This window comes from Mirounga leonina, unplaced genomic scaffold, assembly GCF_011800145.1.
Source record: "Mirounga leonina isolate KUSES-001 unplaced genomic scaffold, KU_Mleo_1.0 Mir_91, whole genome shotgun sequence".
Classification (NCBI taxonomy): domain Eukaryota; kingdom Metazoa; phylum Chordata; class Mammalia; order Carnivora; family Phocidae; genus Mirounga; species Mirounga leonina.
The window spans coordinates 50,077,469-50,101,289 of NW_023270839.1; the positions used below are offsets into that span (position 1 = coordinate 50,077,469).

A 23,821-nucleotide genomic window follows, 5' to 3' on the forward strand; every position below is an offset into this window, starting at 1 on the left:
ATTATACCTGATAGCACAGAAATACTAAGGATCATAAGAGGCTGTTATGAACAATTATATGCCAACAAGTTGGACAACCTAGAAGAAGTGGGTAAATCCTAGAAACATACAACTACCAAGACCATATATCATAAGGAAATAGAAAATCTGAACAGACTAGTAGCAAGTAAGAAGATTGAATCAATAATCAAAAACCTCACAACAGGGGCGCCTGGGTGGCTCAGTCATTAAGCGTCTGCCTTCGGCTCAGGTCATGGTCCCAGGGTCCTGGGATCGAGCCCTGCATCAGGCTCCCTGCTCCATAGGAAGCCTGCTTCTCCTTCTCCCACTGCCCCTGCTTGTGTTCCTGCTCTTGCTATCTCTCTCTCTCTGTCAAATAAATAAGTAAAATCTTTAAAAAAAAACAAAACAAAACAAACAAACAAACAAAAAACCCTCACAACAGAAAAAAGCTCAGGACCAGATGGTTTCACTGGTGAATTCTACCAAACACTTAAAGAATTAATGCCAATCCTTCTCAGACTGTTCCAAGACAAATTGGAGAGAAGGGAACACTGCCAAACTCATCTTACAAGGCCAACATTACCCAGATACCAAAGCTAGAAAACAGAACTACAAGACAAGAGAATTACAGCGCAATATCCCTAATGAACGTAGATGCAAAAATTCTCAACAAAATACTAGCAAACCAAATTCAACAGCACATTAGAAGTCTCATACACCTAACACCTAAGTACCAACTGATAACATTTTTCAGTAACTGATAACACTTTTCTATATTGCCTTAGATCTTTTTTCTTATTGGTAAGAAACCAAATGTTGCAGGTGCAGCTAACTCCCTATCTTCATCCTTTCCCCTTACTCCCTCTCAGGAGGTAAGTCACTATGTTAGTTTGTGTATATCATTCCCATGCATGTTTTTGTAATTTTATATATATAAATGCTGTATATGAAAATATGTATGTGTATGTTTATGTAAATATATGTATAAACTTTATGTGTATATGTGTACTTAAAGATCACATAGATATCCATAAAGTACATTATCTACCTTCTATTTTTTCATGTATTTAAAATTTATATAAATGCCATCATACTATTTTGTCCACTTCTATTTTCACCCAACATGTTGTTGAGATTAATTTATGTTAATGCATTTAGATCTGATTAATTCATTTTAACTGCTCTACAGATTCTTTTAAATGTATAAATTCACAGTTTCCCTTTCCATTTTCCACCTGAGGACAGTAATTTCTACTTTTTCACCATTTCAAGCAATGATGTAGTGAACATCCTTATAGAAATCTTTTTTTGCACCTATATGGGAGTTTCTTTAATTTACATGATTACAGGGTGCCTGGGTGGCTCAGTTGGTTAAGCGACTGCCTTTGGCTCAGATCATGATCCTGGAGTCCTGGGATCGAGTCCCACATCAGGCTCCCTGCTCAGCGGGGAGTCTTCTTCTCCCTCTGACCCTCCCCCCCTCATGCTCTCTCTCTCTCATTCTCTCTCTCAAATAAATAAATAAAATCTTCTAAAAAAAAATTTACATGCTTACAATAGGAATTTATGAATGCTATGATAAATGCATGTTTAACTTTACCAAGTAATACCAAATTGTTCTCCAAAGTAATTATACAGATTACACTTCTCATCAGCGAAGGATAGGAGTTCATTTCCCCATATCTTTATCAATGTTTTATGTTAACACACTTACGAATTGCCAACCTGATACGTGTGAAATGGCATTTTGTGTCATCTTCATTTACATTGTCTTTTTTGTTGTTGTTGATTGACTTTTTTATTTCCACTATCAAATGTTTATTAGTATACTTATGGAAAATTGGACAGCCACGTGCAGAAGAATGAAACTGGACCATTTCCTTGCACCACACACAAAAATAGAGCCAAAATGGTTGAAAGACCTAAATGTGAGACAGGAGTCCATCAGAATTCTAAAGGAGAACACAGGCAGCAACCTCTTCAACCTCAGCCATTTACATTGTCTTTATCACTAGTTGAGGTTGAACATTGTTTATTGGCCTTTGTTATAATCAGAATTCATTTGTAGGAAACAAACCATCAAAACTATTTTAAGCAGAAAGGATTTAATACATGGAATTAGGTACTTACAAAATTTTTCCAAGGGCTGAAAGAGCAGGTTCTAGACTAGATCTCTGGGAATGACTCCCAGAAGAACACTGCAAAACTGAAGAGCTACTATTTCTGTCAAAACCAAGAACTGCTCTATCAAAACCATGCATTGTGCTGAACCACTCATATTGTTCAGTCCAGGAGCTCACTGCCTCTGGAACACACTACATTGGCTAGATCTCTACCCCTCAAAAATATATGACCCAAATTATGTCTCTCAACCTCCAGAATACCGGTGAATGCATTTAAAGATTTGAAGACCTCCAAAATAATCTGACCCATTGAGCGAAAATTAGGCTTTCCTGCTGAACTGTAGTAATACTTTGAACATACCTCTTATAGAAATTATTAGGTGTCAGTCTCTAAGAGGTCCTTGGGGTTAGCATCAGTATCATATTTAGAAATAATTGAATGAGGGCGCCTGGGTGGCTCAGTCATTAAGCGTCTGCCTTAGGCTCAGGTCATGATCCCAGGGTCCTGGGATCAAGCCCCACATCGGGCTCCCTGCTCAGCGGGAAGCCTGCTTCTCCCTCTCCCACTCCCCCTGCTTGTGTTCCCTCTCTCGCTGTGTGTCTCTCTGTCAAATAAATAAATAAAATCTTTAAAAAAAAAAAAAAAGAATGGATTAATGCATGATTACAAATAGTTATGCCCCCACATCTCTTGCATCATTTATGGGATGAATTGGTGACATTCAATTAGACAATGTTGGGAGATTTCAGAAGAGATGATGAGTTTTTGTTTGAACATATCCATGTAGGAGTGTCTTGGGACCCCCAAGAGGAAATATCCAAAAATTAGAACTCCTGGAAATAAGTTCAGAAAAGAAATAGCCCCAGAGATAGAGAATTAGGAGTTATTAACATATCAAGTATAGTTAAAACCATGGAATATCATGAGTTTACTAAACCTAGTTCAGAAATAGAACTCCTTTGGACAACATTTCAGTTGGGATGAAAGTGGGTAGCTGGACAAGGGTGGACAAAGAAGAGGCGGCAATAAATAAATTTATATATATATATATATATATATCTTTATACAGAGGGAGATAGATTAGATAGAGAGAGAGAGAGAGAGATCTTTCAGCTTATACATTCCAGTGGCAAAAGCTGCAGGGGGACTCATTTTAAATCTCAAATGGTAAAATAAATGGAGACGCCCATTTCCTAGAGCATTCACAGCAGCTTGTTTCCCAGAATGTATATTCTAAGAAGTCCACATTAAAGCTTTTCATCTTGTATATGGTTAACAGTCTCAACATTATAATTTCAGCCTAACAGCTACAGTGTGAAAGATATATTGCTGCTGATCCCAACATCCATTGGAAGATTCTACATTCTTCCCTCAAAACTGTGAAGTTGGCAATACGAATTTTTCTGCACTGATCCTTTAGAGCCATTTAGTTTCAGCATCTTTTTAGGCAGTCATCTAAAGATTGCCAGAGCAGTGATTCAGGACCCAGGCAGTTTAGAACAACATTGGTCAGACTGATGGCCCCCAGTAACCAAAGGAGACCATGCTCAGAAAGGACCACCTGCTCAATAGTGTTCATTATGGTTTGGTTTGGTTTTTCTGTGCTTCTTCATTCCTTCTGGAAGTCTTTCCTCCTTTCTAGCTATTTCAAGATCAGTACAGGAAATCCAGTTAAGCCATTTTCATCTCAAAACTAGGTGGTTTTGAAGTTTTGTGTGGTCATTATTAGTCTCAGGAATAGTCTGAGAAAATATTTTCCATTCTTGTTTAAAAAACTCATACCTCAGGGGCGCCTGGGTGGCTTGGTCTATTAAGCTTCCAACTCTTGGTTATGTCCAGGTCGTGATCTCAGGGTTGTGAGATTCAAGCCCTGCATCAGGCTCCACGCCCAGCTTAACATTCTCTCTCTCCCTCCTCTGACCCTCCCCACCCTCCCCTCTAAAACAACAACACTAACTCATACCTCGGTAAGGACCCCCAAAAATGCCATACAAGAGTGTATTTAGTGGAAAGGACACTCTTATCAGGAGTCAGAAGACCTTAGGATATTGCATCTCTCCTGACTGGGCTAGTATTTCACTATCCCTGAGCCTCAGTTTCCTCATCTATCAAATGGGAATAGTAATACCAACCCCCACACAGTGAATATGGTTTCCTCATACCCTACAGGTAGGACTATAAATTGATTCAACGTTTTTTTTTAATGTAACAGGGCTGTACATATCAAGAACTCTGAAAATCTGTATACTCTTTGGCTCTGTAATTCTACTTCTAGAAAGTAACTTGAAGTCTGGCAAGGATTTGTACACAAAATGTTCATCCCAACATGGTCTATAGTGACGGATACTGAAAACTACCAGAAGCTCCAAAAATATTCCACTGGTAGGAAATTATTCACCCATTTAAAAAAATGATGTTCATGTATGCAATCAGACCTCTAGAATCTAGATCATTTTACAGGAAATACATAGTTCAAAAAAATATGGTAAATGACACCACAGGGATATAATCAGCAAAATTTAGATTGTGGGAAACTATAAAATAAACAACCAGGGTTTTTCAACAAATAAATTTGCAAAAGAAGAAAAGAGATGGAGGGGTAACATACAGAGTAAGAAGAGACTTCGAAAGATACAGTAGCCAATTATAATGTATGGTTCTTATTTGGATCCTAATTTTTTAAAAACTATTAAAAATGTTAAGACATTTGTGATACTTTTGGAAATTTGAATACTAGTTACTTGATAGTACTTGATAGAACTTGTACAAGTACAAGATAGTAACTTGATAGTAACTAGATAGTTACTTGATAGAATTACTGTTATTTTCAGATGTAATGGTATTGTGGTTGCTTTTTCAAGTTCTTATTTTTTAGAGATACAAACTAACACATTTATGAATGAAAGTATATAATGACTTAGACTTGGTTATACATTATGCAAGATAGGTGTGGATGGGTGGGATTGGCCATGGTTGATGGTGATTAGGGATGGATGATAAATGCATGGGGGTTTGTTATCCTACTCTGCCTTTATTTGGTTTATGTTAAAACTTTTCAACAATATAGTTTTTAAAGGTTTAAAATGTAATGCTTATAAAGATATCTTTCATGATACAAAAAATGCCTAAAATAGTTGAATAAAATTCAGTTTAATGTCAGTCATATAGATTTAAAAAATCAAATAGAAAAAACAAAAGGAAACATATCAAACTGCGGTTGTCTTTGGTGACATTATGGCCAACTTTTTCTGGTTTTTTTCCTGCTTTTTTTTGCTATATAAATTTTCATAATAAGCCTGTATTACTTTTATAATCATAAAAAGTAATTTTTCTACTTTCTATGGTTAGAACTCTTTTAGAAACTTAACTTGAAATAACTTAAGCAAAAAAGGCTAGTAAAATGGCTTCTGTAACTGGAAAGGTAGAGGTTTGAAGCTAGATGCTAAGACTCCAATTATACCATCTGGGTTTTGTCTGTTTTCTCACTTCGACTTGTCTCTGCTTGGCTTCATCCTATAAGCATATATTTGTGTAACAAGTAAGTTGGCTACCAGCAAACCCCAGGTTCATATCTCTCAGTTTAGATATCCCCAGAGAAAAGAGATTCATCCTATAGTCATCTGTTAATCCCGCAGAAGATCCTAATTGGTCCTTTTTAGGTCATGTACCCATCCTAGAACTTGTTATTATGGCCTAGCTGATGAACTTTGACTATCATGGAGTACATACTAACTTCTGCTTTTGTAGGAGAGCACAATATTTAAGAATCCCACCAGGACTACATGGTATAGGAGAGGAGAATATGCTAGGTGGACAAAAACCACTCTCTCATGGGACTGTTGGGAAATTCATTGGGATGATTAATATAAAAACACCTTCTAAATTGAAAAGTTCTGTGCAAATATAAGAGTCCGGTTTTTTAGTCTGATTCTATTAAATCAGAATATGATAAGATCCTCATTGTGTGCATATGTCAGTCTGTCAGTTTCTTTCATTATAAGAGAATAGGTCTGGTGGTCATCATTTCATACTTCCCAATTTTAAAACTGTAGGAGATGGGGCGCCTGGGTGGCTCAGATGGTTAAGCGTCTGCTTTCGGCTCAGGTCATGATCCCAGGGTCCTGGGATCGAGTCCCGCATCGGGCTCCCTGCTCAGCAGGGAGCCTGCTTCTGCCTCTCTCTCTCTCTCCCTGTCTCTCATGAATAAATAAATAAAAATCTAAAAAAAAAAAAACCTGTAGGAGATGTTGAGTAGCCCAGGTGAGTATATTTCCTAATATAAGAGGAGAAAAGGGGCATTATATTGAACCTTCTAAGTAGTAAACTTGGAAGAAGCTCCAGATATGAATTATTCATCAGATTTTCCTTACTTTCACAAAAAGGTATCTTGGTAAATGAATAGTGATGGGGACTATAGTGCACTCATGAGCAGAAGCATCAATTCCTTTGCATTTATTGCTAAAAGTTAACATGTTGATTTTCAGAACTACTGTATTCAAAGTCCTGCCCTTTTCATATATGTAAATACAGTAGCACTGAATCAGTATAAAATCTCCAAGCTAAGGCTGATTTATCTACGAGGTCATATATAGTCTTAAAATACTATTTTCAATAATAGCTGCTTTGCGGACTAATAAAGGAGCTACTATTTTTGGTCCAGTTTAATAAACAGCTCTGGAAAGCTGTTTAATGGTCTGAAAAGATGAAAGTGACTTCTTAAATGTTATTGTCAACTGTCAAGACTGGTACTTTTCATAACAGAAAGCAATTAGATTCTCACTGTTATACTCCTAATGGTGATAGGGTTTTGAAAAATAGAGAACCTACATTTAGCATTAGAAATTTAGGTTGTAACAAGAGTATATCTGGGTAGCATCATCTTATTTTCTGAATCCCTACATTCTAGTGAATTTGGCTCTCTGGTACTTTAAAAAATATTGCTTTTCAAGAGTGTAGAGGTAATTATAAATAATTTCAACTATTGACAGACACGGGGCACCTGGGTGGTTCAGTCATTAAGCGTCTGCCTTTGGCTCAGGTCATTGTCCCAGGGTCCTGGGATCGAGCCCCGCATCGGGCTCCCTGCTCCGCGGGAAGCCTGCTTCCTCCCTCTCTCACTCTCCCTCTTGTGTTCCCTCTCTCACTGTGTCTTCTCTCTCTCTCAAATAAATAAAATCTTAAAAAAAAAAGTCAATTATTGACAGACTCTTCAGACCACTAAAAATGATCAGATAATCATTTTCACTCATCTTTCTTGAAGAATAGCATCAGACTAACCAAAAGAGGGAAGAGAATCACTTACAGAAATAGCTGATTATTCAGGACTAAATCTAAGGAAATTATTAGTTGAGATGCTTTACCCAAACCTGTGTTTGCTTGTTAGAGGGGTCTAAGTTTTTCAGACTCATCTTTGAAGATATTGCCAGCCCATGCAGACTGATAACACACGTGTTTCTCCCTACATCTAGCTACATGGTGAACATAGGTCTGATCAGCAAGCTTCATGGCTGCTTCCTCTCAGTGCAAGGACCAGTGGATGAGAATCCCAAGATGGCCACATTTCTGCAGCATGCCACAGAACTCTTACATGGAATGTGCATGCTGTGCTTTGCTGTCACCAGAAGGTAAGGCTTCTACTTGATATCAATCTGGACTCAACTTTGGAAACATCTCTTAAATTTTGCCCGTCTTGGGGTCATTTCATAGGGATGCAAGTGGTCATCGTGGCCTCTTTTCTTCTTTGTCCTACCTTTGTCCTTATTGGTCTCCCATATTGAGACTAGCCTTATATTTCTTGTTTTTTCCTGGCTACACACTCCTGTCAGAGTCTGTTTTTCTTGTTAGTATCATACACTTAACTATCATTGCTGGAAGAGATCTTAGGAGTCGTCCAATCGTACTTCCACTGAAATTCAGGGGAATCAAGTGATTGTCCTTGAGTTAGTGAGTCAATAACAAAGCCTACACCAAATCAAGGCAGACCCTCAGCACAACACAGTCCATGACTGTGTTCACATGCTTTTATTTACAGCCTCCTAGGTTTGTTTATTTTCCCCTTTTGTCTCTTTCTCCAAGATACCTTCATGAATAAGGGAAGGGAGCCATCCAAAAACAGTAGCTCCCTGAAGTTACATATGACCTATGTGTAGGACAGACAACCCGATCAGATGGAGGCCGGTGGCATGGGTAGTGAAAGAATTCACCCGGGGCAGAACAAAGGAGATAAAAGTTTATTGAAACACTACAGGGGAGCTGCGGGCAGGGCAGCTAAGGAGAGACAGTCTGCCACGAGGCAGTGGTGGGGGGGCTGTATTTGGCGGGGCGGGGTGGAGGTATGGGAACGTATGGAATTTTCCATTTTTGGTACCTGTGCGCGGTTGTAAGTAGCCTATTGGTCAGCTGGGGCTTATGGATATTCTGAGGTGGGTCGCCTAATGGGCCTGTTTGTATTCAGTATGGCAGGGGGGGTTGGGGGGTCACTGTGGGCCCTCTACCTTACTCAGGTTTCTGTTGCTCAAGTTGGTTGCCCCAAAGCGGCCTCTACACTATGGGCATGATTATAGCCAACGTGCCAGGGACAACTTCTGGCCTGGTTGGCTCATTAGACCCCTTACCCCATCCTGTGGACTGTCCTCAAAAGCAATAATTCTCTAAGAGGGGCAGAGTAAACCCCCATTATGTTCTTTTCTCTCCCCTCCCACCAGTTAAGAATAATTTGCAATAATGATTCAGTGTTTCTGATAGGAATATGACATAGCCCTCAGGCATATTAAGAATGTTCAGTAAAATAATTTTCTTACAATTCTAAACAGCACTGCATATAATTTTTTTTTTGCTGTAGCCCTTTTTATTTATATTTTATATACTTTTCAAACATACCCAAAAGGAAAGAGTACAGTAATGAATGCCCTATAGTATCCATTGTCTAACTCCAACTATTATCAATATTTTCCCAGTCTTATTTTATTCCCCCCACTCACCCCCTGGGTTTTTGTTTTGTTGGGTTTTTGTTTTGTTTTGTTTTGTTTTGGGGGGTTACGGTATTCAGGTTTAAGTATTCATTTCACCGAAGATACTTCAGCATGCATCTCTGATGCTATTATCACACCTAGTATAATAAACAATAATTTTGTAGTATATCCGGTCCATGTTCACTTTTCCCCACTGTCTCAGACATCTTTCTACCTTAAGTTTCTTGGAACCAGAATCCAAATTTCAGGTGACATTTGGTTGTTACATCTCTTAAGTCTCTCTTATTCTGTAAAAGTTCCCTTTCCCCTCGGCCTCTTTTTTTTTTTTTTTTTAAGATTTTATTTATTTATTTGACAGAGAGAGACAGCGAGAGAGGGAACACAAGCAGGGGGAGTGGGCAGGCTTCTGGTGGAGCAAGGAGCCCAATGCCCGGCTCGAGGCAGGGCTCGATCCCAGGACCTGAGCCGAAGGCAGATGCTTAATGACTGAGCCACCCAGGTGCCCCTCGGCCTCTTTTTTTATGCCATTGGTTTGTTAGAGAAAGAATTTATATGGTTTTTTAAGGATATGTCAAGAAGAAAATTAAAACTAAAATAAAAATTAAAAATTTGAAACTTCTAGACTAGCTGCTTAAAGAAATATCCATCCATATTCAATGTACACAGAATGCCAGTGACTGTTCAGAATATTTTAAAAAAGAAAATTTGCTTTCTAAAATGAACCTGCTTAATATTTTTTAGTCTGTTATACACAGGACCCCGAAACCCATCTATTCTTCCTTATGTTAACCTCCCTCTACCCCAGTCACATTTCTAGGAAGATTAAGACTACCTGAATGTCAGGGAGGACAAATGATTTTCTCAATTACATATATGGAAAACAGGATCCCCTTCTCTTTAACACACACAGTCATGTCCTCTTCCAGTAGACATTGAGCATCTGCCCTGTGCCAGACACCAAGACAAGTACCCAAGATACTACCCTCAGGGAGCCCCGAGCCTGGTCTGGGGTCAGACCCATAAACTATACTCAGCATTCCCTTCTAGAAATGCAGACAGAGCCTGCCTTCCAAGGGTTAGGTGATAACTTAGGAAGTGGCTATTTGTGGGTCTATAACCTAAATATGATCAGGTGGTACCCCACTACAGAGAGGCTAGCAGCGGTAACAGGGCTCCATCCAGGGCATTGGCACCTGCCAGCTTGGGGTCTGCCATGCTGCCCAGCTAGTTCCTGTGCAGTAGCCAGGCTGCTCCCCGGAGGGTATCCTCTCACCCAGGAGACCCCTTCCAACAGTGGTTCTTTCGTATACACAGCATTATAAACCTGCCAGTATCTCAAGTCTTTGTCACCTATATTCTTTCCTTAAATCCAGATGAGTATCACACACGTAAGCATTTCCATATGTGTTCATTGTACAGTTTGTGGGCTTCAGCTTTCACTTACACACACAGATTTAGTCATCTGAAATCTGTGGAGCTTGAAAGAAGCTTAGAGGTCATTCACAGCACTCACTCTTTTTTTATATATTTTTATTGTTATGTTAATCACCATACATTACACCATTAGTTTTAGATGTAGTGTTCCATGATTCACTGTTTGTGCATAACACCCAGTGCTCCATGCAGTACGTGCCCTCTTTAATACCCATCACCAGGCTAACCCATCCTCCCACCCCCCTCCCCTCTAGAACCCTCAGTTTGTTTTTCAGAGTCCATCGTCTCTCATGGTTCGTCTCCCCCTCTGATTTCCCCCCCTTCATTCTTCCCCTCCTGCTATCTTCTTTTTTTTTTTTTCTTAACATATATTGCATTATTTGTTTCAGAGGTACAGATCTGAGATTCAACAGTCTTGCACAATTCACAGCGCTTACCAGAGCACATACCCTCCCCAGTGTCTATTACCCAGTCACCCCATCCCTCCCACCCCACCCCCGACTCCAGCAACCCTCAGTTTGTTTCCTGAGATTAAGAATTCCTCATATCAGGGTGCCTGGGTGGCTCAGATGGTTAAGCGTCTGCCTTCGGCTCAGGTCATGATCCCAGGGTCCTGGGATCGAGCCCCACATCAGGCTTCTGGCTCAGCGGGGAGTCTACTTCTCCCTCTCCCTCTGCTTCTCCCACTGCTCATGCTCTCTCTATATATATATCTCTGTGTCTCAAATGAATAAATAAAATCTTTAAAAAAAAAAAGAATTCCTCATATCAGTGAGGTCATATGATACATGTCTTTCTCTTTTTGACTTATTTCACTCAGCATAATACCCTCCAGTTCCATCCATGTCATTGCAAATGGCAAGATCTCATTCTTTTTGATGGCTGCATAATATTCCATTGTATATATATATACCACATCTTCTTTATCCATTCATCTGTCGATGGACATCTTGGCTCTTCCCACAGTTTGGCTATTGTGGACATTACTGCTATAAATATCGGGGTGCACATACCCCTTCAGATCCCTACATTTGTATCTTTGGGGTAAATACCCAGTAGTGCAATTGCTGGATCATATGGTAGCTCTACTTTCAACTTTTTGAGGAACCTCCATACTGTTTTCCAGAGTGGCACAGCACTCACTCTTACAGGGAAAGCAACTGAGCCAAACTAACTTGAATTAGGATACAAGATTCCTACTTCAGTGCTCTCACCTACACACTTGACTTTGTATAATTCAAAATGTAGGAGCATATATTTCATTTCTTTGAAGATTTTCTCAATTACATATATGGAAAACAGGATCCCCTTCTCTTTAACACACACAGTCATGTCCTCTTCCAGTAGACATTGAGCATCTGCCCTGTGCCAGACACCAAGACAAGTACCCAAGATACTACCCTCAGGGAGCCCCGAGCCTGGTCTGGGGTCAGACCCATAAACTAAGAGCTGCAGCTCTTCAATGGACTAAATCTTAAAGGACCCAGAAAGACAATGGAGGAAAGAATGCAACAGAGAAAAGGGGCATAATATGTGCACTGTATGATATAGCAGATGTTATTGCTGTCTTTGGCCCCTCTGGAGGTCACCTGCCAACGGATTCCTGTATTTCTCTGCCTGCCTGGGGATATTCTCTGGACAAGTGGCTGTTTGCTACAAGTGCAGGGGAGTTAATACCTCCAGGAGTGACTCTCCAGCAATAAATGGGTGGATTGTATCCCGGCTCCACTAACCCTCAATGAGACAGTTCCAAGGTGTTCTGTACAGTCTGTCAGAGGGGCACCAGTGGTAAGCTATGCAGTGACACATCCTTGATCAACTTTCTCCCTTCCCTCTTTCTGTCCTCGGCTTCCTCCCAAGTAAACTACTTGCACTCCTATCCTTGTTTCAAGGTCTGGTTTGGAGGCAACCCAAATCAAGAGATACGGATATACAGGATATTGTCTCATGCTCAGTTTGATGGAGCTGTGCAATAGGGTGACTATGAAGAGCGACAGGAGATGAAGTGTTAAATGAACTCCATAGATGTTAGCTCCTAGGAGGCCAAAAGGGAGACAAGACCTTGATGTGCTACACTAGAGCTGTAGAAAGTCACTGAAGTTGTTTAAGAGAGAGTAACAGGATCAGATTTCTGTTACAGAATGATCATTCCTGAAAAGTGTAGAAAGGACTGGAATGGCATGAGCCTAGAGGCAGAAGGAATAGTGGAGAGGCTCTTGCATGAGCTAAGTGGGAAATGTTGAGGGCTGTGGGGACAATGGAAATAGGAGCAAATGCATTAAGAGGAGACAGAATATATGTAAGAGAGATGGCATAGAGCTTGGTGACGTGGGAAGTAAAGGGAAGGGAGGAACCTAAAATGGCTCCCAGGTTTCTGACTTGAAATTTGTGAGTTGTAGATGGTATCCCCTCCAGAGTAAGGAATCTAAGCAGTTTTCCATAGAGGAAATATGCCTAAGGATTATCCAAGTAGACCAATGTCTTTGTATATATATATTATTTTTATGTACATATGCAACCAGATTTTTTTTTTAAAGATTTTATTTACTTATTTGACAGAGACATAGAGAGCACAAGCAGGGGGAGCAGCAGAGGGAGAGGGAGAAGCAGGCTCCCCACTGAGCAGGGAGCCTGATGCGGGGCTTGATCCCAGGACCCCAGGATCATGACCTGAGCCAAAGGCAGACGCTTAACCGACTGAGCCACCCAGGCGCCCCTGCAGCTGGATTTTAAATAAATCAGTGATTAACGCTTGGTGGTTTTTAAGAATTCTTAATCCATTTTTCCCATTGTAATTTCCTTCTCCATCTTCAGTTACTCAACCAATTTCTATTAGTAGGCCTTGCTACAAAAGCAGATTATTCTAGGAAAAAAGGTCCAGGTGTTTCCTGGCTTAATTTACCTAGGAAATTCTTAGCAGTATCAGTATCAGCTGCTTCTGTGAATGAGGTGAAAGAATGATCCCTAATTGCTGCTCTCCTCATCCTTCATTCTTCAACATTTCCTGAACGCCACCAAACCAGAATACAGGGAGTTTTTCCTACCTCTTCAGATTAGTTTGCCTCTCTTTACAAGACCATTTCAAGCTACTTCCCATTTCTTCATGGAAATTTTATTTCTAAACTGTAAACTACAATGGCCTGTTGAAAGCACTTTGTTACATGTGTCAGAGTTTCTCTCTAGAAGGTCACAGCTGTGTCTGGGTAGAAAGGTAGTGTGGCTGTTGTTATATTGGGGTAATTCACATAATGCCTGTTTGGGCTATCAGGACAAGCCAACCAGAGCCAGAAAGTTGAGGAAGGCTTGTTGTCAAAGATCTTTTATGACCAGCAGGAATAGGAAGACAAAGAGGAGCCAGAGAGGCCTTCAAAAATCGCTTCTTATGAGCTGGCAAGCCCTGAGATAATTAAGTACACTGATTAGCCCAGGGCTTTGGGTAAACACTGCAGTCTGCTGGTGGCCCGGCCTTTGAGACGGTGATTACAGCGGGGTTGCCTTTGCTCTACTCTCCTATTGTGCCCTTAATCCTCTCATTTTTACCTAGGTTTTCTGAAAGACAATTTGGGTGTCAGGGGTTATGTTATTAATCTTTGCTTCAGCATGGCGGGAGGGGGCGGGGGGCGGGGGGGAAGATGGATGATTTTTGTACCAGGCCTGGTTTTGAACTTGCATTTAAGGAAAAATTGAAATTGTGATCTTCTGGTGAAAGGATTGATTTTATGTTAGGATTACTCCAGAATGTGAATCCTAGAACTTTTCTCAAGTTGTAATTCTTAGTCACTTAAACAAAATTCAACCCTCTGTAGTAGGACTTTCAGAAATGCTTATTTCTTTGGCCTTCACTATTACTTTTCCATTCTTGGTTCTTTAAGTAGTAAAGAGAAAAGGATAGTTTTCAAATCTCAGGGCAGCATCTCAACTGCCTTAATTGGCTGAGACTCACAGAGGCCCCCTTAAGGTGCTGACTCCTTAGCTGAATGAATAGGATCAGAACAGTAATGAGTGATTATAAATTGGAGCCAACACAGGCCTTTTATGAGTCAGCAATCATTTCCTAGTCCATAACTGTACTCGGCACTACAGGGAGAAAGCCAGGAAGCAGTGGATCCACAGTGAAAGAGTTCACAGTCCTTACATAAGGAGAAGAGCTTATAAAACCTAGCTAATTCTGACTACTTGGAGGAGCCTATTCTGAATTCTAGAATATATTTATACAAAAAGGAGTTTGTTGTCATATGTATTTGTGGGCCTTATTTTCATATCCATAAACTACACTAACAAAGGGGGTTCTAGCCAAGGTCCCTGGAAACCTGTGTCATAAAAAGATAAGAATGATTTATAATTTAGCTCATTAACTATGTGGATATAAATGAGTGCTTCTCAAGTGTTTAAGGGTGCTTGAAAACCATTTGTTCAGGCAAAGGTAAACTTTAACTCTGCCTGCCTGAATTATTCTCTCATGCATTAAACAAATATTTATGTAGCATTTGCTCTGTGCCAGGCCCTGTGCTAAGCTTGGGAGAAAGCAGAAATGACTCAGACATCACTTGTGTCCTCAAGGACCTTGTCAACTAGTAGAAGAAAGAAGACGCGTATACCAAGACCCACGGTATAAGGCAGAGTGATGCAGAGGATAGAAGATAACACAGGAAAGCACTTAGCACACTGCCTGGCACGTAGTACATGCTTAATAAACATTTGCTACTGTTACTACATCATCATTGATGGAGTTAAAAGGAGGGAAAGACCACTCTTAGTTGTAGGAATTAGCGGTTTCCTAGAGCGCCTAAAATTTAATGTGGGCCTTGAAAGGAAGGGTTGGAACATTGAGAGCTGAGAGAGAGGCAGATACGGAAAACAGCTAAAGCCAAGACATCATGGCAGAGAAATATGAAGAACCAGTGGAGTATTTCCTTGAGCTGCATTGTGAGATTTTAGTGCCGCCCAGGTTGTTGGGAGGTTCAACTGGGATAATAAATGTAAAAGTCCTGTGTGAACTATATACAATGACTTGCTGAGATGTGGTGGCAGTGGTGTCATCAGGGAAGTGACATGCTAAGCATATTTTGGGAGCATTAATCAAGTATCAAGAATACCTGATGGAGAACATATTAAAGAGAGGTAGAAAGTGGGAGAGACCATTAACAGTCACCTGGACAAAAAGCAAAAGGAATGAAAAAGAATTTTTTTTAAATCCTCTCTAAGTCTCTCTTTTTATGTATGATCTCATCAGACTCCGGACATCATCATCTCTGTCTCATCTCTCTTCCTTATACCCCAGATCTAATCTGTTGTCACATTTTTTGACTAGAAGGAACTTTAATGTTACCTTAATCCAGTCTTCTGTTCATGTGTGAATCTCTTCAGTAGCCTCATCCAGTCTATATTTGAATATCTCTTTTGACAGGGAACTCATTACTTACTAAGGGAACTTATTCTGTCATTGATAAGTTTTAATGCCTAAAAAATCTCTGATACCCATCTGTAACCTGTTTCCTTACTGCTACCTATCAGAACTAGTCCTAATGCTCCTTGACAACTTACAGACTATTCTAATCCTGCTTTTCTCCCTGAGCTTCTCTGGTCTCACCCTTCCACATATTTTCCTTTGCTTTTCTTCTCCTTGTTCCAATTACTATGAATATATAACAGATCACCCCAAAACTTAGTGGCATAAAACAGTCATCTATTGGGGCACCTGGCTGGCTCAGCAGAAATGCAACTCTTGATCTCAGGGTCATGAGTTCAAGCCCCACATTGGGGGTAGAGATTACATTTAAAAAATAAAATAAAATCTTTAAAAAAAAAACAGCCATCTATTAATCTCACAGACTCCATGTGTCAGGAATTTTGTCAAGATACATAGAGAATGGCTTATCTTTGTTCCACAGTATCTGGGCCTCAGTTGGAAGAAGGCTAGAAGTTGGAAGGCTAGCAGTTGAAATCTTCTGAGTGCTTATTCACACACATCTGTCGTTCATATGGCTGTTGCTGAGGACCTGTCCATCTGGTCCCTCGGCAGAGGCTAATTTGGGCTTCCTGACAACATGGTGCCACGTTCCAAGAAGGAGCATCTTGACAAAGGACCAGGTAGAAACCATATCACCTTTTACGAGCTAGCCTCAGAAGTTATGCAGCATGACTTCCAGAGTTCTATTCATCAAGACAATCACAGAATCCCCCCAACTGCTTCAAAGGGAGGAGAAATAGACTTGACCTCTTCATGGGGAATATGAAGGTCCTAGAAGAGCATATAGGACCAGAAATATTGCCATGGTTGTGTTTGTAAGATACAGTCTTCCACCTTCCAGCCTACACTGAAGATGAATGTGTTTCCAGTATCCTGTTCTCATCTGTCTTCTATTCTCTCTGCAGTCTCATATCTTTTTGTCACCCTGTCTCTTGACATCACTTCTGTTAACTTTTAAACCTTTTGTGGTCATTAGCCACTGTCCTTAGACAAAAGACTTTCTGAGATTGGGAGATAGGGAATGAAGTGAATATAATAGGACTCAGCAAGTAAAAGTAAGGGAAGTAACATTTGTTGAGCACCATTTATGTGTCCTGGGCTAAATGCTCCTTGTGAGTTATCTTCCAGCAATCCTGCTCACACCTTCCAGGGGAGCACGGCAGCCTCTAGAGTGATAAGGAGGAATGACTACCGCATGCTTCAGATCTAGAGAGTGAGAAGAACACAAGAGCAGGAACTTCTGGGCTGTTTCTGCATTCACAACTGGGTGATGGCTAGTTTAAAGATTTCTGAAAGATCTATCCCTGCTCTAGTAATAAAGACTTAGTTGACTTATAGGGACAGAACGATGACCAATTCATTGCTACAATTCAACTTGTATGTCCACTGTGTGCCAGGCACTGTGTCAGAGAAAGGGAGCTTTCTGGACCATGCCCCACAGGACCAAAGTTTAGGGGCAGCCTTCACTGACTTCACTCCCAGAGGGGGTAGGGTATGACGAAGGCAGAGAGTACATGTGTTGGCTCTAAGCCGTGTCGGCTCACCAGGCTTAGAGCAGCAGAATATATCCAGGATACACTTGCAGTTGGACTCCCACTGGCTCTAGGACTTTGGAGGGCAGGATCTCAAGAAGAAAACCTTTGTTGTAGGGTTGTTGAAGAGCACAGGTTTGGGAGTCAAAAAAATGTGGGTGCCGTTCCTACTCTCCTAGCTCTGGGACCGGTGGCAGATTTAGCTTCTCAAAGCCTTTTTCCTCACATTGTAAAAGTGAATTTGATAATTCCTCCCTCACAGGCAGGGGCAAATGGGAACTAACACATCTGTCTCTTGTCTAAGGTGCTTTTTTTAATATATATTTATTGTACCCCACCTTTTTCCAAACAGTTTTGAGAGAGATTACAGTATATGTAATCATTTGATGAATGAATTCATTTTTTTTAAAGATTTTATTTATTTATTTGAGACAGAGAGAATGAGAGAGAGCACATGAGAGGGGGGAGGGTCAGAGGGAGAAGCAGGCTCCCTGCCGAGCAGGGAGCCCGATGCGGGACTCGATCCAGGGACTCCAGGATCATGACCTGAGCCAAAGGCAGTCGCTTAACCAACTGAGCCACCCAGGCGCCCCTCATTCTTTTTTTTTTTTAATGAAAAAAAATTAAAACAAAAGAAAATAGGAAAAAGTAAATCAAGGCAGGAGCAAGTGAAGTTAAGGCACAGATCATATTCACAACAAAGCCCTGATGGACATTTCCTCTCAGAATTCCTACTGGCAGTTTCTACCAAGAAGTTATATTTCATACGTCAGATTCTAAAGCTCATTGGCTTTCACCCAAAGTTGGCTGTTCCTCTTCACTACCTTATTCTGCTCATGATTCTTGTCATCTGATCTCATTTTAAGACCTAAAACCTTAGGGCGCCTGGGTGGCTCAGTTGGTTAAGCGACTGCCTTCGGCTCAGGTCATGATCCTGGAGTCCCGGGATCGAGTCTTTAAAATAAAAAATCTTTAAAATAAAAAAAAAAAAAGACCTAAAACCTTAGTTATCTCTATCTTCTGTCTCCCAGAATCCATTTCAGTCCTATCTGATATGAAAGGGATGCTTGCCTCAGAAATATGAGATGGAACCTACTATTTACACCTCTTACTTAATATTTGTCTACTGCTAATTCATTAGTTCTCTTGTCCTGTGTATTTGTTTTATGTCTTCAGCTAAAATTTCCTTAAGGAAAGATACTAAATGTCCTAGCAGTTCCCCCTTGAGGCACCTAGCTAGCACCAGCCAGAAACAAAATAGAAAGGAAATAGCTTGTGACTGGCAGAGTTAGCAAACACCGGTGTGTGTCATTAACCTATGCCAGGGCCCCATTTCCTGCACCTGCTCTTCACACAGGAAGAAGAGCTGCCCACATCTCATGTTCTTCTTCCTCGGAGGTAAGAAGGAGATGTCCGAGGCCCTCATTCCTTGGCCAGGAATGAGACTAATTCTTCCTCACTTCCTTCCATTGCTTTATTCTTTATTCAGTCATTTATTTATTCCTTATTCATTGCTAGCTATTGAGCAGTTGATATGTGCCATATATCGCTTCTCGGCCTTTTGGCTAAGATCAAGTGTGATATGTGCCATATATTTGTCAAGGCATTAGGAATGTAGAGTGAGCAAAACACCTACATTTATGAAACTTACAATCTAACAGGAGAAAAAGACAATAAACAAATAAACGAATTAGATAATATGAGTTAGTGATGGCAATATGAGAAAATAAAGCAGGGTAATATAGCACAGTGGCTTGGGCAGGGGCTTCTGTAGATGGAGTGGTTAGGGAAGACCTCTCTGGGGAGATGACACTGAAGCTAAGTAGTCAATCATGTAAAGATCCAAGGGAAGAATATTGTAGTCAAGAAGAATGCTAAGTTGATGACTCCCAAATATCTGAGGTGGGTGTATTCCAGAAACAGAGAAGGCAGAATACTGGAATGTGGTGAGAAAGAAAGAAAGTGCTAAATGAAGTCAAAGTAAGGGCCAGGAGATGAGGACGGAGAGAGTAGAAGTTTGGGTTTTATTCTATGTATGATGAGAAGCCATGTGAGGATTTTAAGCCAGAGAGTGGCATGATCTGATTACTTAAAAAGTAAAAAGAGCATCTGTTTACTCTGTGAGGAATGTGTTAGAGGTGCAAGAAGAGAAGCAGAAAAGGTCGGTCAGGAGGGTACTGCAGTCATCATGCAGCCTGATATGACAGTTTTTCCTCCCAGTTACTCACCCAGCAGAAGCAATTGCCTTCACTTGGCCACACAGCAGAGCCTCTAGCAGAGCTCCTTCAGCCTAACGAACAAATTCTGAAGACAGGAGAAGCCAAAACATCAGCAAAACTAGCCAAAATCAGCACAGGGCCCTTCACTACTTACAGTGACTATGAGAAAGCGAAAGTTAGGAGGTCAGAAATGTCCCATCGGAGAGGCATGTTTGGACAGCAGCCCTAGCCCGCAGTTCCAAGATCCAGAACTAGATCCTGTTGTCAGTCACCCAGAGCTCCTTGCATTCTCACCTCCTGGGCTCCTCCCTGACCCTTCTTCCTTCCACCTTTGGTTGTCCCAGACTATCTTGAGGTCATCACCTCTGTATCTTCCACTTTCTTGGGCCTCCATTCAGACCTCTGCCAGCCCCAGTTTCTTCTTATTGACCTCACCCTTTACCTCCTGTTCCCATTGGTGTCCCCCTGGTCTTCCTCTTTCTCCAGCCTCTTCCAGTCTGTTGGTTCCAAACAGCAAGAATGTCCATCTCTTTTCATCAGCTATCACTTCTCTTCCCAGAAAGGTTTCCTTCTCAGAAGTTCCTCTTTGAGTTCAACTGAAACTCGTCATCAGGCACTTTGGAAATCCTCCCAAATATTAGCCAGCCTCACCCTACTTGATAATCTTACTCTTTAATTGTCCCTATAGTTTTCTCTTCTCTAACCAAATGTCCAGATATCTTACAATGCCTACACATCTTTCCCACCTTCAGTTTTCTCTTCCTCTTATATCTCCACTAAGTCATCCACATTCCCTTCAATGGGGCTCCAAATTAGATCTGCATCAAACAAGCTATAGGGTGTGTGTGTGTTTGTGCATGTGTGCAGGAGAGTATAATTTTCAAAGTAGATTCACAGCTGTTACAACATCCCAGGACTGAACAGAATCTTAGACATTGCTGTGTTCCATGCCCAGCTAAGGTTTGAGTGCCCTCTGCCACTTGACTGGATGTGATCCTCCACTTTTTCCAGAATAGGGAAGAAAGTAATAGCTTACCAACATCCCTTTGGGGTGTTCTAATTCTTAGAAAGATTTTCATAAGTTTATCTACTATCTGCTTTCAGGTAATGTCTCTTCTCTGGGGTCATAAATAACAATATAATACCTCTTCAGTTTGAAAATAACCTTTATGGCCTCCAGTTCTGAGATGAATTTCCCAATTCCTTCAAATATTCCTCGGATGACATTGTTTCCAGATACTTCTACCACACAAGTCACTTTCCTAGGGAACTTGCTTATACATCAGTGTCCTAAATGTAGTATGGCATCCAGTGCTGGAGCCCATGCTTCCAGGGTAGGGAGCAGGACTGAGCCTTTCTAGTTATGTATATTGTGCTCCTATTAATTCAGTCAAAATTGAATTATAGTCATCGGTAAACAAGCAACACTCTTTCTTCATTTTAACTGTTAGGCAGCTCATTTGCTAAGCCTTTTTCCCCACTTACCCCTGAGAGCTGCATTCCAATCACCTGTCACATATCATCTTCCCATTCCAAACATATGTGGTTAGTTTTTATAAAATCTAAAAGTAGGATTTAACAGTTATTTCTATAAATTTCATCCTTTTTTCAGTTCTTGTTTATTTTTAGTTAAACTTTTTTATTGATTACTTCCTCCTGCTTGAAACTATCTTCAGTTTGCTTCTAGGACACCATACTTTTCTGGTTTTCCTCTTACTCCATTGGTTTCTATTTTTTAGTTTCCTTTGCTGATTTCTTCTTCTCTCCCCAACTTCTAAATGTTTATCGCAAGGTTCAATCCTCAAACCACTATCTATGCTCACTTACTGGATAGGCTCCTGGCTTTAAATATCATGTAAGTATTGATGACTCCCAAATATCTCAAGCCCAGCCACTCCTCTGACCTTAACTTGTATATTTATTCAGTCATTCAACAAATGTCTATTGAGTGGCTACTGTGTCAGACCACTGTTCTAAGCCCTGGGGACAAAACTGACAAAAATAGCTACCCTTGGAAAGCTCATTTTATCCAATTTCCAATTCATTATCTCCACTTGGATGTCTAATAGGCTTCTTGATTTTAACAAGTTTAAGTCTGAACTCCTGGTTTGCTACCCCAGTCATGCTCTATCCACTGTCTTCCCCATTTTATAAATGGCAGCCACATTCTTCCAATTATTCAGGCCAGAATCCACTGAGCCATTTTTTACTCCTCTTTCTCTCACACCCACATCCAATCTATCAGGAAATCCTGTTGGCTTTCCCGTCTGAAGATTTTCAGAATCCAACCACTTCTCACCACATTCATAGCTACCAGCCTGGTTCATCCACCATGATCTCTCACTTGGATAATTCAAACAGCCTCCCTACCTCTGCCTTGGCTCTTCTAAAAGCTTTTCAACCAATTAGCTATAGTGATTATTTTTAAACCTAAGTCAGATACATCACTCCTCTGCTCAGAACCTTACAATGACTTTCTTTCTCATTCAGTGAAATCCTTATAATGTCCTTACAGTGGTCTATAAGACCCTACCTGATCTTCTCCCTGGCCTCTCTGATCTTGTCTCCTGATGTTCTTCCACTCACTCAATCTGCTGTAGCCACACTGGCCTTGCTGTCTCTTGAACATGTCCTGCATGTTCCTGACTCCAAGACTTGAGACTTGCTGCTTTTCTGTCAAAAATACCCTGGCCTCAGATAGCCTCATGGCTTCCTTCCTCACTTTCTATAGAACTCTGCTAACTTAACACCTTAGAAAGAGCTTTCCCTGGGGCGCCTTTGTGGCTCAGTCATTAAGTGTCTGCCTTCGGCTCAGGTCATGATCCCAGGGTCCTGGGATCAAACCCCACATTGGGAGCCTGCTTCTCCCTCTCCTGCTTCCCCTGCTTGTGTTCTCTCTCTTGCTGTCTCTCTCTGTCAAATAAATAAATAAAATCTTCAAAAAAAAAAAAGAGCTTCCCCAACCATCCTATATAAAATAGTATTACACATTTACCTACGTCTTCATCCCTAGCCACGTCCCCTGCTTTTTTGGAGCATTTTGCACACTTGACATACTATATATTACATATATTGTTTATTTGTTCCTAATATCCTCCTGCACTAAAATGTAAGCTTTATCAGGAAAAGGGCATAGATTTTACTGCTGAATCCTAGTGCCTTGAGTAGTGCTTGTCACAGAGTAGGTCCTCAATAAATATTTGTTGAATAAATGCGTGAATTGTGAATAACTAGTCTCATTGTGATAGGCAGAATAATGCCTCTCCTGAACACTACCCAAAAAAAAAACAAAGTACACATTCTTCTCAAGTGCACATGGGACATGTTCCAGGATAGACCAGCCATTAGGCCAAAGATGAAGTCTCAGGAGATTTAAAAAGATAGATACCATTCAAAGTATCTTATCCAACTATAACAAGATAAAGTTAGAAATCAATAACAGAAATAAAACTAAAACATCCACAAATTTATGGAAATTAAACAACACACTCTTAAACAACAGATGGATCGAGGAAAAAATCACAAGGGAAATTAGAAAATACTTCTCTGAAACAAGTAATACATTATATGTTAAAAAAAAAAAAAGAAGAAGAAGATAGCAGGAAGGAAAGAATGAAGGAGGCGGAAATTGGAGGGGGAGACGAACCATGAGAGACTATGGACTCTGAGAAAGAAACTGAGGGTTCTAGAGGGGAGGGGGGTGGGGGGATGGGTTAGCCTGGTGATGGGTATTAAAGAGGGCATGTACTGCATGGAGCACTGTGTGTTATATGCAAACAATGAATCATGGAACACTACATCAAAAACTAATGATGTAATGTATGGTGATTAACATAACATAATAAAAAAAATAAAAAGAAAATACTTAACGATGAATGAAAATGAAAATACAATATATCAAAACTTACAAGACACAATAAAAGCACTGATGAGGGGTAAGTGTATAACTATAAACACTTACATTAAAAAAAGAAATATCTCGGGCGCCTGGGTGGCTCAGTTGGTTAAGCGACTGCCTTCGGCTCAGGTCATGATCCTGGAGTCCCGGGATCGAGTCCCACATCGGGC

At 40.6% G+C, this 23,821-nt stretch overlaps 1 protein-coding gene across 6 annotated transcripts in view; it reads left to right on the top strand.

Annotated features, from left to right (window-relative positions):
- The window catches only part of SCAPER (S-phase cyclin A associated protein in the ER), a 486,665-nt gene that overhangs the window by 415,425 nt on the left and 47,419 nt on the right, over positions 1-23,821 (top strand). For 5 of the 6 annotated variants that reach the window (XM_034993780.1, XM_034993785.1, XM_034993783.1 and 2 more), the window contains one exon: positions 7,596-7,751. The exons of the other annotated variant lie outside the window; for it this stretch is intronic. In XM_034993780.1, coding sequence (XP_034849671.1) covers positions 7,596-7,751 — 156 coding nt within the window. The remainder of the gene's footprint in view (positions 1-7,595; positions 7,752-23,821) is intronic. 6 annotated transcript variants of the gene reach the window in all.